Below are 17,006 nucleotides of genomic sequence, written 5' to 3'. Positions count from 1 at the left end.
CTGTCACTGATGAACACCCCATTTTTTAAAAATAAAAAATAGTGTTTGTTTTATGTTCTTTGGTATTTTGCCTGCATGTGTGTCTGTGTGAGGGTGTCAGAAGCCCTGGAATTGGAGTTACAGACACGTGTGAGTTGCCGTGTGGGTGCCTGGAATCAAACCCAGCTCCACTGGAAGAGCAACCTGTGCTCTTAACCACTGAGCCATCTCTCCAGTCCCAAGCATTCCGTTGTTTGATGTGTTCCTTCTATTTGTCCGCTCTACCTGGGAAGCATGTAGGTTTGCTACTCTCCTACCATGCAGACAGTACCAACAGTCCAGTGGGTAGTCAGCTAGGGTGAGGCCACCGCTGTGACAAAGGGTATAGGTTTCCAGACTCCTGGCCATTTTGCTTCTTCAAAGGTACTCAAAGAATTCTGCTAAGTTCAAGGTACTAGCTGAATGCTAATCTTTAAATGACTGAGAGCAGAGGTCTCTCTGTAAAAGGACTCCAGGAATGGAATGCATTGTAAATCCTGAAATCCAGCCCCTGGAAATCATCACGGAAGTAGCTTTCCCATTGAGGATCTAATCTTCCATAGTTTATGGCATCCTAATCCACCCTCACCTAGCTGTGAACCTGAGCATTGTGAACGTGCCCCACCAGCCAGATTTTGTGACTGATTGCAGGTCCAGGTTGGTGTTTTACTTTCCCTCTTCCGATCCTTCCTCTGATGTAATCTGCCATTCAAATGCCCAGCAGTTCTTACCCTGAACTCCAGAGTAACCTGAAATGCCTGATAAGAGTTCTTCAGAGGCTCAAAGGTTACATAGGAGTGGCCAAAGAACTGAGGATACTGAATGAAGATATCTGAAAAGAAAGAGCACAATGGGTCAGCGCAGCCTTATCTCATTCCTCAAAGCAGATATCAACATTGTCTGCCTATCACCCCAGAAAATCCCCACGTAGCCAGTAGCACTTAGCTTCCTTCCCATGCCCCTTTCTCTGCCTTTCTCACACGCCTTCTACCCTTGAGATCAGAGGCTTCTGAAACTCATCAGAAGGAACAGTCCCTGCTTCTCAACATCCCTCATTTCCTTCCTTCCTTCCTTCCTTCCTTCCTTCCTTCCTTCCTTCCTTCCTTCCTTCCTTCCTTCCTTCCTTCCTTTCTTTCTTTCTTTCTTTCTTTCTTTCTTTCTTTCTTTCTTTCTTTCTTTCTGTTTTTTTTTTTTTTTTTTTTTTGAGACAGGGTTTCTCTGTGTAGCCCTGGCTGTCCTGGAACTCACTTTGTAGACCAGGCTGGCCTCGAACTCAGAAATCCGCCTGCCTCTGCCTCCTGAGTGCTGGGATCGAAGGCGTGCGCCACCACGCCCGGCCTAATTTTCAAGATGGCTCTGATGTTAGTCCTCTCGACCTTCCTGGATGTTCTGTCTTCCTGGATGCTCTGTCTATAGTTTTGATAGAGCTGTGTCAATGGCAGAGTCTACCTCACTGGTGCTACTGAGACTTCAAAATGGTTGCTCCAAAGGACTTTACATTTGACACACCCAGAAACAGGGCTCTCCCTCAGAAACAGGGCTCTCCCTCAGAAACAGGGCTCTCCCTCAGAAACAGGGCTCTCCCTCAGAAACAGGGCTCTCCCTCAGAAACAGGGCTCTCCCTCAGAAAGGCAATGGAAGCTGCTTCTTGCTTTGCCTGGAGACTGGGGCTAGTTTACCAACAATACATGGAAGAAAGGGCTTCTCTTACGAGAAGGACTGGAAGGTGCTCTGTTTGAATCATACGACTGTATCTGTAGGATTAACCCTTCTCTGTCCATTCTCTTTCCAGGGCCTACCTTCTGAGCAGGCCTCGCCTCCTTTGCCCAGGTTGCAATGGCATCGTGAGCCCCCCCAGGCATAGTCATTGACACAGAAGCTGTCAGCCGAACAGAGAGTTTCATCACAGGACAAGTCAAAGAGCCTTGACATCACGGCCACACTGTTCTTCCCCTTCCGTTGGGCTGGTGTGGGTGGGATGGCCACTGTAGTTTCGTGGAGAGAGGCCGAGGTAGGTTGGGCGAGTCTGGAGCCCATCACTGAGTTGGAGACAGAAGTTTTCTTGGACTCCACTGAGAACTTCTTATTCCCAACTTTGGTAGCAGGAAGTGGTTTAACCTCAGTTAGAGAAGGAAAGGAAGGGCCAAGTGTAAAGACGGAGTCATTGTTGTACTGTGTGTATGTGCGTCTCGGACCACAGGCTCACTGTTAACAGTGTGCATAAACACGAGCATGGCTGTGGGACAGGAACACTGACCCCAGTTCATCATGAAGACTTGGAACCTCAGGGGTGGGGGTGGGGGTTAAGCACCTTGCCCTGTAATATTCAGAATATCATGATGAGGTAAAGCTGATATTCTATGACTTGCTCTTACTAAAATATTGCAAAATGCATGGCTTTGTCAAGGAATCATTCATTTCCTTATACAGCCTCGTCTTACAAAATTCTGTGGGTAGGAAATCTATCTATCAATATATACATATATAAATACATATCACACACCCATGTATACACACATGCACATACGTATATGTGCATACATATACATATGCACATAAATACACTTTGTGAAGCTAGTTAGAGATAGAGGCTGTTTATAACAGCCTGCTAGGAAACTCCTTAGCACTAATTTATGCCTCTCATCCCCAGTCTCATAGATGGAGGAAACAAATCTGTGCTGAGAGCAAATGGGCCCATTCTAATCTGAGGTCCCATGTCAGTGGTCCATGGCTAGCCTGCTGTGGCCATCATGTAAACAAAGCACATTGGCGTCAACATCAGATGTGACCATACCTCCTCAAAGGATACATCCAGGTCCAGTTCGTCTTCAGATCCATCATCGTCTTCGCTCATGCCGGGATTGGTGATATACCCAGGTCCATAACGACCGCTTCCAGCCTCCCCAGGACCTTCACAAAGAAAAGGGGCACATCTCTTGTCACCTCATGCCTTCTTTGTCCCAACGTCCATTCTTCTTTAACTAACCAGCTTTCAAGTTGTTTTATGACATATAGCATTTTCGTACATGTACGGCATTACCTTCTCTCTCCTTCCTGACCATCCTCCCCCACCTCCTTCTATCCAGACATCAAGATCTACTTTACTAAGGAATAAACTGAGGCTTGGAGAGCCCATGGAAGGTTCCAGAAAATGGAAGTCACCAGTACGGAGCTCCTGGCGCTGCACCGCAGCCCCTCAGCGTACTCCAAGCTTCCAGTCTTGGACAGTGGTCCTGATTTTGCAGCACTTCCTGCTCACCGAGAAGGAAATAAACACAGATAAAACCAGGCCCCGTGAAACTCCACGAGGCCCGGGATGGAAGCCACCGCACTCTTCTGAATTGTCTCCTCCATCTCACACCCACGAAGCTTCCACCAATGCTGTTTCTCAACGCATGTAAGCCGTGCATTCAATGCTACTGATAACAATCCTCCAAGTGGCCTGGGGTTGCTGTAATTAAAGTGCATAACTTATCTCTTTCTACTTGGCACTTTGTTAATTAAGAAAAGAGAACATTAAAAACCAGTCACTTATTAGAATCATAAAAGTCAAAGCACATACTGAATGCAAAACAAATTCTGGGGTATTCCACATTAGGGGAAAAATAATAAAATACAAATCTTTTTGGTCATTAAAAGGATGCCCTTGATTTTATAAAGTCCATGTAGGTTTGAGTTTTTAAAGACAACATGGATTTTCTGCACATTGTTTCTCTGATGATCAATGTGATATAGTTGGAAATAGCTCTGGTGGTGTAAGATGGGAGAAGTGCTTCCATTGTTAGGAAAGTCATTTAACCATGGAAGAAGATCCCATGATTCTCAACAAAATAGAGAATGAGGGTTAGGGAGATAGTCGAATCAAGAACATGCTTACCACAGGAACATGAGGACGTGAGTTTAATTTCCCAAACCCATAGGAAAAAATGGTTAGAAATGGTGGTGACCACTTGTAATTTAAGTACTGGAGAGGCTGGGGTGGGCAGATCCTTGGGGCTCATTGAACAGTCAGTCAAACTGACTTGGCGAGCTCCAGGTTCCAGGTTCCAGAGAGAGAGAGAGACCCTGTCTCAATGAACAAACTGGACAATGTCTAAAGAATGACATCAGAGGTTGTCTTTTGGCACACCCACACACGGGGGACACACACACATGCACGTGCACACGCACACACACACAGCCCTTCCCATGGACAAATGAATAATACATTTCATGACCACTGAGTTCTTTAACTTCTGTGACCCTAGACTTCACATTGTTAATGTGGACGAGGAAACAACTACAAAGTTTCACTTACAAGAATGAAGAGCTAGTTCAGTAGGAGCTCACACTGCTCTGGGGATTGGAGCTTTGTGTCCACTATGCTAAACTTCTCGGAAGCCATGTGGTATCACTGTCAGAATGATACCGTCTATTACGTCGGCCTCAGGGGAACCTGTCTTAACAGCTCATCTTCTGGAAGCCTCGACGGAGATGCTTTTTCCCCATCCCTGAAGTTTCCCCAGGAAAGATGAAGTACAAGAACTAAGAATCACTGAGTGCTTGTTCAGTCTCTTCCATCCATCCCTGTGAGGTGCAGGTAGGGATCACGCTGGCAGGTAGGAGCATTTGGCCCACACTTACGAACTGAGAGATGTTGAGGAGGAGGAGGAACTGGAGGCAAACTTGGTCTCTTTTGTAGCCTTTCTTCACCAGAAATAGGGAGCAAAAGGAGCTTTGGTAGAACTGTCACAAAGACCATGTCTCCCAAGCAGGCTATCACAGGTCCCATACCAGGCAGAGGGTCCTGGGAAACCAACTTTGACTCCCAGAGCAAGCTTGCCTTCTAGCTCAGCCTTTATCAGACATTGGGATGCCTTTCTGCTAACAGCACTGACTGACTTCTAAACTGATTATAAAAGTAGGCAAAGAAAAAAGGCTGTGAATAGAATCTGCTGAAAACCAACCAACCAACTAACCAACCAACCAACCAACCAAAAACAAAACAAAACAAAACAAAAATTCCCCCATGGCCAGTGGGACGAGAATGGATTAGGAGAAAAGGCTAGTCTGTGAGAGATGATGGATTATAGAAAGAAGCTGGGACATCTCAGTACACGTGCTCAAGGGGTATGTGGTCAGGCAGGAAATGGGAACAGTGAAGAGCCACTGCCTGAGTCACTTCAAAGTCTCGAAAGACCATTTGTGACTTGGCCTTGCTAGTCAGAACCTTAACCTTAACTGCATTCCAATTTCACACTCCCCTTCACCTAGCAGCCTCCAAACTGGTTCTTTCTTTAGGTTCATGATGTTTTCTGAACAGACAATACATGTTTTTAGATCAACAGGAAGGATCTAGTGGGGAAACAGAGCATGGGGGAGGGGGGCTGTGTGGGACAAGGAGGGACAAGCCTTAACAGTGCTGATTGATGTGTTGTCTCCAACTGGCTCTCCACGTCTGGCTTGGGAACCAGAACAGGAGAGTGAGTGGTAATGAGAGGGAGATGAGATGTGCTTGTGTGTGATGCCCAGTGTGAACTGGAGGGACAGGCATGTATGTGAGCCTGTGTCTACCCAGCGATGGGACTAATTCTGTGATGTGACCAAGCACCAGTGTCCTGAGTTTTCAGTGGCCCTTAGACTGGCTCCTGTGGACAGTCACACTGTTCAATTCTTTTTAGACATTCCAATAAGAAAATTTCTCAAACCCAAGACACTAGCAGCCCTCCTCTGTCCAATGACACAGAGATTAGAAAAAATAATTGCCCAAACAAAGTTCTGTGTTTGATAAGTTCAGATGATATTGGTTCGGTATTAAAAGTGAAACAAAGATATTATCAGAGAGAGTGTATCACTGACAGATCTTTGATGATTTATGGGAAAAAATTGAAGGGGGCTGGGAAAACAGGGGAGAAAGAAGAGATAGGGGAAAAGGAAGAGGATTAATCCTGGGGACAATGCATTCTAGTTTTGTCAAAGTCTGAAGCTGTGGCCATTAAATGAGATAGGACAGAAATACTGAGAGGTTCCATGGAAGACAAGAAGGGAATGAATTACGTGAAGCCCCTGGGACTTTCATCCTTTAAAAGAAAGATAACAGGTATTGATTAATTTTAGATGTAATTTTAGAATTAATTTAAGAATAATGTCTCAGCAAAAAAAAAAAAAAATAAGAGTCCTTCATTCAGAGGCAGGCTGACAACAGATTTACTGACTAATCAATTAAGTTCAAAAGTTAACAAATTATAAACAGTTAATAAAAGAATCCATTATTTTATCCCAATTGGCAAAACTAGTAACTCTCATAGAAGAGCAGAGAAGAGTGGAAACAAAAATCCTGTCTTCAATTAACAACTGGGGGACCCCAGAGAAACTTGAAAACCCAAACTAAGGTCGAAGAAGTGGATAAAACATGCTGATAATTAAAATAGCTACAAATGTAAAGAATCTGTCATTAGGGAAGTGTATCAGGCTGACTTTTAAAATATTTGAGCTCTATGGTACTTTCAGAAAGCACCTCAGCCAATAGCCACAGGAGATAGAAACTAAAAAGAATGCTATTGTGGTGAACAGAGGCTCTACCATCATGGAGACCAAATTAAAAAGAATTAAGGCGTTTTGATGGGGCTGGGGAGATGGCTCTGTGCATCAGGTACTTGCTGAACAAACACAGAGACCCAGATCCTATTCCCCGTTTGCACAATTCTGCGTCTGGTCTCCCCTGTGCTGGGGAGGGGGAGCTTGCTGGCCAGCCTGCTTGGTGTGCACTCAGATCCGTGAAAGACCTTGTATCAAAAAAAGAAGGTGGACAATGGCTGAGCGATATACCTGAGGTTGTCATCTTGCCTTCACACATGCCTGTAAGCATGTGTGCCTCCATATCCAAACACAGAGACACATAACTAGACTCTTGTGTTCTCACTCATGTGTGTGCACGATTGCATACACATACTCACTCACTATGTATCATAAAACCGCTTCAGACTAATGGTAATCCTCCTGCCTCAGTTTCCCCAGTAGTGGGATTACAGGTGAGGGCCAAAATGTCTGACTGCATGCCCTATCTTCATATGATTTTATTCCCTATATCTGCTTGATTTATTAATCTATTACACATAGAAATACTTTAGAAATATCAACTTGAACTGTGGCTAAAAGACAGAATTAGGTCTTTGGCAGCACAGCCTATTTAGTGCTGGTCTCTAAGACATGAGAAACAAGCCCAGTGATAGATTGATCAGAGTGCTTCTGATTTTTAAGGGCTTTCTTTCTTCTGAGTTGAATGGATCTGCCAGCAGTCAGATACACTTCAAATTGACACCTTTAATTTTTAATAAGGAACAGTAAAAAGGAATCTAGCCACACAAAATATAATTCTTCATGTACAATAAAACTACTTTGAAACTTGCTATTCATTGCTATGCTTGAATTTTGGAAATTTCTTACTACAACTGCACCTAGTTAAAAAAATCCTTTTTTTACTTCTCCTGGTCTAATTATTAGATAATAATTATTAGATAATAATTATATTAAGCTATTATTAGACTCTAATAGGAAGCTTTACATTCAGTGATATCCAGATATCAGTAGCAAGGTTGGCCTGGAACTCAATATGTACCCTAAGATGACCCCAAATTCATGAGAATCCTCTTGCCTTAGCCACCAGTGCTGGGATTATAGGGGAGAGCCAAAATGCCTGGTTGCTCAGGGTGTGATTTTTACTGGCTACATCTATTTGATTTATTACCATTATATCATACATTTTATTTAATGTGTGCACATGTGCTCTTGATTGTACTTGCATGTGTGGAGGTAAAGTGTCACTTGGGGTGTCTTTCTTGTTTGTTCTCCACCTTATTTCTTGAGCCAAGTCCTCTCACTGAATCTGTAGATGGACGTTTTGGCTAGACTATCTGGCCAGCAAGGCCCTGGTCACCTGTTTGTCTTCCAATGCTATGGTTATATCTATGAGAGAAAACACCTGGCTTTCTCAACCAATGACGAAGATCTGAACCCTGGTCCTCACTCTTACAAAGGCAGCACTTTACACACTGAGCCATATTTCTAGCCCTTACACTTAAATAAAATTCTCCCATTTTTGAGATTATATTTACACCATTTCCCCTTTCCTTTCCTCTCTCCAAACTCTCCCTTGTACCCCTCCTTGGTCGCTTTCAAATTCATGATCTCTTTCTTCATTAAAATTGTTGTTATATACATCTATGTATATACCTACATATTCCTAAATATACCTGAATAGTCTGTATAATGTTACTTGAATGTATATTTTCAGGGCTGATCACTTGGTATTAGATGACAATCATGGGTGCTCAAGTCTCTTATATAAAATGGCACAGTGTGTGCATATGCTTTACAGAGTTCTTGCATAATTTAAACCACCTATAGATTCTTTATAGTATCTATTCCAATGGAAATGCTTTATACATGGTGCTGCATTGATTGCTGTATAACTGTTTCCCCAGAACTGAAGCATCTCCTCCTGGAAGGAGGAGAGCAGAAAGTAACAAAGAAGATTCAGGAAGTAAATAGAAGTTAAGGCATCCAGGAAGCTCAGAAATCTACAGTGTTCATAACGCCTCTCCCTAGGACTGTGCAAGCAGGAAGGAATGGGTGGGGGAGAGCCGGACTTCTCAGTGGGGCGTTCCTCAAGTTGTGCATAGAAGCTCCTCGGGACAAAAGCTTTTGTGACTGGTCCCCCATCTGCTTTTGAGCCTCCCACACTCTTGTAAATAACCCTGCATGCACATTCCTGTATGGACCCGCAACACAACTCACTGGTTCACGAAAAAAGCCTTGGATGGAATCTTTCTTAGAGGGAAGGGGAGGGCTGTCCTACATGCCCTATCTCGAGTGAATAAACATTTGTTCACTCTTCATGTTCTTATGAGGAAAAGTCACACAACGTTTGAGAACAGTGGCAAGAAAACAAAGTCTTTATGTCTTTAATACGGACACAATCCCCCCACCCCAAATATTGGTTGAATCTGCAGCTACAGAGTCTGCGGACATTACGGGCCAGCTGTGCCTTCAGAGTCCTGACTAAGCCAGAGCTCGTATGGCTATAAGCAACAAGTAGTCTCCTTCTTGTTGGAGTAGATCAGTGGTCACAAAGCTGGCAGGGACCCTGACTTGCTTACTTCTCTGTTCGTGCAAGCAGAGTTGGTTTTACTCCAGAGAATACGCCTGGGTTAAAGCCTCTCTCTGATCCATAATCATACTCAACAGTAATTGAAAACTCCAGACAGTCTGTGACAAGAGCAAGCCAGCCTCTCTCTGGGCCGTGAGATTAATCTGTGCCCAAGAAACCTTTTCAAAAAAAGAAAAAAAGAAAGAAAGAAACAAGAGTAATCTGCTCTCATGTTCAAATAAGTATTGGCATATTGATTAAAGCAAGACTGAGCCAGAGAGGAACTCGAGGTGCGGTGGAGGGTTTCTGAGCATGAACCATCACAAAGCCACCTCCATCAGAAAGAATCATGAACTGCTAAGGCAGAGAGCTCACTGTCTGAATAACAAACAGAATCCACCACAAGTTGTTTTCTGATGGAAGAGTTTCTACAGTGGTTTTAAACTTTCACCTTGAGAAAGTACCAAATAGCCAAGTGAATGAGGAGAAAGAATATAAAAAGACCACAGAGACCCTCGGGTCAGTTCGTACAACTGGTCTACCATCTGCTAGAATTCCTGCCCAGAAGTCAGGAAGACTGTATGCAGCAGTGTCAGCTGGGGCTGGAACATGGACTATTTTAAATAAGAGATTGAAGAGGTGGTCTTCATGTTAGCTAGGGGAGTAGTTTCACATTGGCAGGTGTGAGCTAGGTTCGATCTTCTGCCTTGGAGTTCCTAACCCTTATGTGTCTGAACAATGTCCAAGCATACTCTCTTAGACCTTATTTAACAATGAATTGAAAGACCTGTTCAGCAGGATCCCATTCCCTTCATCCTCAGCCTCCTGGGGAAATGCAGCCCCACTTTTAGCAGCCACCCTCAACCTCACCTCACTGTAAGATTTCTGATAAGTTCATTTTCCAGAGTCCTCACCACAAGGCTACCACTGCCCTTCTTTCCACTCTAGGGTATGTTTTCTCGAACTGCATGAAGTGCAAACACAGGCACTCAAGGAGTTTTAGATGCATATAATCATTGGCTTGACCATGAACTCTTGGCTCAAAGCTTTGGCTTCCTCCAAAAGAAACTTGTTAAAAGTAAGAATATGCAATATTCATGGACGTAACTAATGTTCCCTTCCTCTACACCTTTAGATGTTAGTATATACTTTCCACAAAGCTCTACTTAATTTCCTGATGTATTTGATCCAGTATTATTCAAGCTACAGACTTCAGGACACTCAAAGGTTGTGAAAACAGTTAAGTGGGCCATAAGCAATATTTTTAAAAATTGAGTCAAATGACCTAAGAATATAAAGTTCTAGTTCAGCAAGGGTGAGACACTGAAAACACACACAGTACTTTGCTTTTCAAATTTTTATTTTAAATTATGTACATGGTGTGTGTATGCATGTGTGCATGTGTGTGCATGTGTGTGTGCTTGTGGAGACCAGAAGCAGGTATTTATTGATCTCTTTCAGATTTATAACTAACTCTTAGGGTGCAGTAGCAAACTGCACAGGGTCTTCCATTTATGATAGGAATCCTGCTGGAGTGGCTGAAGTTTGCAGAAGGGCACAGCATATGCCTTAGTCAGGAAGTGTTCCTACACATACTGAGGTGGAAATGGAAACTCAACGCTTCTTGTTGAGGAAATAACATCTTGTCACTAAAGGGGCAGCTCAGAAAACTGATATAGAAAGTCTGCACTTAGGATTATTGACATGACAACCCGCGGCTCCAAAAATGATCCAGTGAGAGATGGCTGGGAAGCTCAGGGTCAGGTAATGAGATGTGACTCTATTCTTGAATGTGGTGTCCCAACCATGCACACAAATTGGGTTCTGCATCAGGGGAGGTCAAGACACAGTAGAAGTATCTTAGTGACTGGAACATTTAGAGCCAGCCATGCAACCGGATAGAGACTTGGTACTTAATCTCAGTCTTTCACCCTAGTGCTTATCATTGCTGATGCATTACTCATGGAATATAACAATACTCTCTCTCTGTCTCTCTCTCTCTCATACCCCTTTATTCATGCATCACCACCAGTTGGAGTCACCCTAAAATCACTTTACTGAAGAAAGGATAGCGTCTGGTTTATGAGTTATCTTACTAGGATCTATCTATCTATCTATTTATCTATCTATCTATCTATCTATCTATCTATCTATCTATCTATCCATCTAGTATTCTTTTCTTCCTGACCAAGGTAGGTCCTCTTTCATGTAAGTTCCCTGACTGCAGGGATACCTGCTGTATTACCTACTGCTAATACTATGGTACCCAGAAATTGCCTGACATTAAACAGGCATTAAATACATAGATTTTGAATTACATGAATGAACAGTCAAACAGAAAAAACAGCCATTAAAGGCTCATGTACTGGCTGAGCTAGAGGCATCTGAGAGAAAAGTGCCCTAGTTGAGGAGATGCCTCCATGAGATCCAGCTGTTAGCATCTTCTCAATTAGTGATCAATGAGAGAGGGCCCAGCTCTTGGTGGGTGGTGCCATGCCCGGACTAGTAATCCTAGGCTTTATAAGGGAGCAAGCTGAGCAAGCCGTGGGAAGTGGGCCAGTAAGCAGCATCCCTCCACGCCCACTGGATCCGCTTCTGCCTCTAGGTCCCAGCCCCACTTGAGTTTCCTATCCTGACTTCCTTCAGCGATGCACTATGATCTGGAAGTATAAACTGAATAAACCCTTTCCTCCCTCATTTGCTCTTTGGTCATGGTGTTTCATCACAGCAATAGAAACCCTAACTAAGATAGCTCATAAACAAGACGCTATCCTTTCCTCCATAAAGTGATTTTAGGCTGACTCCAGCTGGTGGCGATGCATAAAGAAAGGGGCGAAGTGACATAGACTTTAACTCGTTTTCAGCTGTTCTAATCCATTATTTTCATTGTTGCAGTGCTTTCTAAGCATGACAACCTTTAGCATGTTTTTTTTTTTTTTTTTTTTTTTTTTTTTTTTTTTTTTTTACCTTAAGAAGAAATGAAACAAAATTGAGTTCTTAGTTTATAAGCTTGTGAGCTTTTCTTTTGGATGAAAAGCTAAAATGTAGATTTGTAAAGTATAGCCCTACTGGCTGGGACTAGTTAAGCAAGGGAGAAACAGCTCCAGGGCAATCTAATGGAACGTCTCTATCAGTCCTGATTCAACTCACACTAGGCTAATAATGCACCCTGCTCTTCCTGCTCTGCAAGTCTGTGGGCTATCGCCACCTGCTGGATGACTTGCAAACTACCGCCACCTGCTGGAGGACACCCTCTGGAGCTGTGGGTGGCCCTATGCCAAGTCTTGAAGTCTCCTAGTCCCCTGTTGGCTTCTGCAGTCTTTTGATGATCCAATGATCAAAACTTTGATGGAAGCAGCAGTACACTGTGTCAAATGGAGACACAGATTGTAAAAATATGGTCTGTGCTGGAGTTGAAGCTCAGTGGTGGCTGACATTAATCCACACTTAGGGCAGGTGGTGGGAATGAGAAGTAGGCATAACCAAGCACTTGGGTCCATAAACCCGCTGTCTCAGTTTCTCAAAGAACTGGGAAACAGAAACCAGAACAGGGAAGGGGATTTGCTTACAGTTTGGCAAGCCTGAGCCCAGGACGGTAGTGATGTAACTTCCTCCCCATCACACCTGTGGTCATCTCATAATTCACAGAAAGCCATGAGAGGAAGGCCAGAACTTGTGTAAATTTAGGTATGAGAGATGTCAGTGGGTGTTCTCCTGGGGGAAGGGCACCTGAGCCCCAGAGCACAGCCTCTCTTCTTTGATGCAGCGTCAATTTTCTATTCTATTTTGAGACAAAGAAAATGTCTGACAGACCCCTCCCCAGGCCCTCTCTTTAGTTTCTCCTAAGTTCCCACAGAACGCTGGGCCTTCTTATAGTCTCTCATAACTGTTTTTCGTAGTCTGTTTCCCAACTCCCGTCCCTTCCTGCTGGTCCTCTCCCCTCTGTTTTTACGACACATGTTGCATTATGGGATAAAACTCCCCTAACGGAGGCAACTTAAGAAAGGAAGAATCTTTTGCTCATATTTTGAGGGAACGTCATGGTAGAGAGGTGACGTTGGCTGGAACTTGAAGCAGCTTGCCATACTGCATCCACAGACAGAAAGGAGGGAGCAAGGAAACACCGGTTCCTGACTTGATTTCTTTCTCTTTCAAATTTTTGATTGGTTGATTGGTTGGTTGATATTTTACACATGAGTGCTTTGCCTGCATGTATGTAAGTGTGGTACATGCATGCCTGATGCTGGAAGGGAGCAGAAGAGGATGCCGGATTTCCTGGACTTAGAGTAACGGCAGCTGTAGGTACTGGGAATCAAACCTGGGTCCTCTAGAAAAGCAGCCAGTGCTCTCAACCACTGCCCCTGCAGTCTCTTTTTGATTGGGTCTGGGATCCCAGACCATGGGGAATTATTGTGATGGTTTGTACATACTTGGCTCAAGGAGTGGTACTCTTGGGAGGTTTGGCCTTGTTGGAGTAGGTGTGGCTTTGTGGGTGTGGGATTTAATGCTCTTGTCCTAGCTGCCTGGGAGTCAGTATTCTGCTAGCAGCCTTCAGATGAAGATGTAGAACTCTCAGCTCCTCCTGTACCATGCCTGCCTGGATGTTGCCATGTTTCTGCCTTGATGATAATGGGCTGAACTTCTGAATCTGTAAGCCAGCCCCAATTAAATGTTGTCTTTTATAAAACTTGCCTTGGTCATGGTGTCTGTTCACAGCAGCAAAACCCTAACTAAGACAATTACCTTCCACATTTGGGGTGGGTCTTCCCATCTCAATTGCCTAATCTAGAAAATCTTTCACAGGTTTACCCAAGGGCTTACCTCTTTGGTGATTCTGGATCTTGTCAAGTAAGCAATATATTGATCAGCACACATATATTCATTTGTCCTCTCCCTCCTCCTTAAAAATCTCTTTTTATCTCTTCATGGTCTACTTTCTAGTTTTAAACACATACCTCTCACATATAGAACCTCACATAAATGGATTAAGAAATAGGATCTCTTCTTGTGTCATAGGTTTGGTGGATTCGTTAGTGAGTACACAACTGAAGATCCCTTCCACATTCATGATTGTTGACACAGCCAATTTTGTGCAGGAACAGTAGAGGTAACCTCAGCTACTGTGCATTTGTGATTTCAACCGCTGTGTCATACGCACAGATGACAAGATGGTTTGATGCTATGTCAATTTAACTAAACAACACTATAGGACTAGGGAGACCTGGTGTCTATGAATGTTTTTGACTGCATTATAGTACAATATGTGGGTCCTGTCCTCCTGAGTAGGTCTGGAATTCAAGCATAAAACGGTTCGTTAGCCCCATGATAGTTGTACTGCTATTACACAAGTAGACACACCCTCAAGTTTCAGCATCATAGAGTGAGTTTGGTAGTATTCCTTCCCTTTTTTATTTTGTAGAACAGTTTGAAAAGTGTTAATATAATTAGTTCTTTAGCATTTTCCCAAAAGTTTGGAATATTAAGAAATGAACCTGCCTGATCCTGGGCTTTTCTCTGTAGGAGACTTTTAATTACTGCTACAATACTGTTGCGTGGTGTGGACTTAACTTGTTTATATCTCCTTGGCATAATTTTAGTAGGTCAAATATATCTTGAAAACTATGTTTGTTATTGATTTTCCAACTTTTTGAAAATAAGATTTTCAACTATCTCCTAATGACCCTGTGCATTCCATTCAAGTCTGTTGTAATATAGTTCCCCTTTCATTCCCAATTGTATCAATTGGCGTGCTTTCTCCCATTCCCATGATTTGTTTGCTGAGAAGTCTGCCAGTCTTACTTAGATTCCAAAGAACAAAAGCTTTGATAATTATGTATCTCGTTCTTTCAGTCTCCATTTCAGGAAATTATGCTCTAATATTTATTATTTCCCGCTTTGTATAGTATCTGGGCTTGGCTTCTCATTTCTATAGAAATGTGCCGAGAATTATTAGGTTATTTGAGACTGTGACAATTCTTTGTATGTAATCAATTATATGCACACACTTTACTCTTAGAATGACCTTAGTTATAGTCCACAAGTTGGGCAAGTTCTTCATTCATTTTCATTTGATTTGATAGATTAAAATGCTTTCTCCTCGACCCACCAGTGGCTCACTTTTCATTCAAATGGTCCCACCTCTCAGTATCTTTGTACCTTCTGACGTTTTTATAGCTGTTAGTTTCAAGTGTTATGATCAGATAAAACACAAGAATTATTTCTACTGGCTTTATATTCATTAATTGATTTTAAAGGATATTCTATGGGCCACTAGAAGGGATGTGTTCTCTGCATCTATTAAATAGAATGTTCTGTTGATATCTGTTAAATACAGTTATCTATGGTATAGTTTAACTCTGAAGTCTCTCCATTGGTTTTTCATTTAAAAGACCTTCTAAAGATTGGAATGGCCGGGCGTGGTGGCGCACGCCTTTAATCCCAGCACTTGGGAGGCAGAGGCAGGTGGATTTCTGAGTTCGAGGCCAGCCTGGTCTACAAAGTGAGTGCCAGGACAGCCAGGACTACACAGAGAAACCCTGTCTCGAAAAACAAAACAAAACAAAAAAAAAAAAAAAAAAAAAAAGATTGGAATGGGATATCAAAGTCTCCCACTACTATTGTGGACTTCCACGTCTTTCAGTATTTATTTTTTTACTTGAGAGCCTCAATAATTGTTAAACAAATAGTATATCTTCTTGATTCATTTTTTACTTTATTAATATATAGTGGTCTTCTTTATGTCTTCTGGCTAATTTGATTTGAAATCTATTATGTCAGATATCAGAATAGCTATACCAGTTTGCTTGCAGTTTCCGTATGCTTGGTAAATTGATTTTCATGCTTTGACTCTCAGTTTGTGGACACCTTTGCCAGTGAAGTGTGCTTTTGGAAACAATAGGTAGTTTGTCTTGGGGTTTTTAAATATTATAATGTACTTACAATATTTCTTCCTTCCCTTTCTTCCCAGCAAACCTTTCCATATACCTCTCCCCACTCTCAAATCAAGGCCTTGTTTTCATTGTTATTATGTACATGTATATACATATATATTCCTACCACAGGGTCAGGAGTTTACTGTGAGATTATGTCTCCTAATAACACCAGCTGCTATACTTAAAAAGTCTCATCAACTGTCCAAAATGAGCCAAACAAGGACCTTAATGAACATGACAACATGGATGGATGGATTGATCTTGTTTTATAACTGAGTCAGCCAATCTATGTCTTTTAAGGGCGAGTTGAAAATATTTGCATTTAAGGCTCTTTGTTGAAAAGGGTTCACCATTTACTATGGTGTTGCCGATTTTTGTTCTGGCTGGCAGGGTCCCTGGCAGCTATGATACGGATTTTTCTTCCTCTACTATTAGTGTTAGAAGTTGCTGGTTTACTGTGCTAAACACTGTCATTTAGCTTCAGTAGTCAACTTAGCATGGACCTAGAGTTGCCTGAGAAAAAGGAATTCAACTGAACAAGTGCCTCAACCAGATGTCTGTGAGGCATTTTCGTAATTGATAATTAATGTGGGAGTGCCTAGTCCTCTGTGAGCAGTGACATCTCTGAGCAGTTGGACCTGGGATATCTAATGAAGAAAAAAAAAATCCAATTCCAGAAGAGAATCCTTTGGAATTGGAGTTAGAGGTAGTGGTGAGCTGTCTGGTGTGTGTGCTAGGAACCAAACCCAGGTGCTCTGGAAGAACAGCAAGTGTCCCTAACCACCGAGCCACCTCTCTAGCCCTCTCATTTTCTCTATGTCTTTAGACTTTGACTCTTCTGCCTTGTGAACTTTTAGGTTTGGCCTTTTGAATGCATCCCACACTTCTTAGATATTTCAGTCATGCCCATGAATCTTTCTTCTTTGTAT

General features: G+C 42.7%; 1 protein-coding gene across 1 annotated transcript in view; it reads right to left on the bottom strand.

The window, feature by feature from the left end:
* Positions 1-17,006, bottom strand: part of Egflam (EGF like, fibronectin type III and laminin G domains) — a 103,087-nt gene that overhangs the window by 43,121 nt on the left and 42,960 nt on the right. The window contains exons 6-8 of the mRNA XM_021183287.2: positions 2,813-2,928; positions 1,818-2,136; positions 750-850 (exon numbers count right to left, since the gene is read on the bottom strand). Coding sequence (XP_021038946.2) covers positions 750-850; positions 1,818-2,136; positions 2,813-2,928 — 536 coding nt within the window. The remainder of the gene's footprint in view (positions 1-749; positions 851-1,817; positions 2,137-2,812; positions 2,929-17,006) is intronic.

The sequence above is a fragment of the Mus caroli genome, unplaced genomic scaffold (genome assembly GCF_978045245.1).
Source record: "Mus caroli unplaced genomic scaffold, Mus_caroli_1 scaffold_16, whole genome shotgun sequence".
Lineage (NCBI taxonomy): Eukaryota > Metazoa > Chordata > Mammalia > Rodentia > Muridae > Mus > Mus caroli.
Note: the sequence above shows the minus strand (reverse complement) of the source record. Positions and strands in the feature narration are given on the sequence as shown.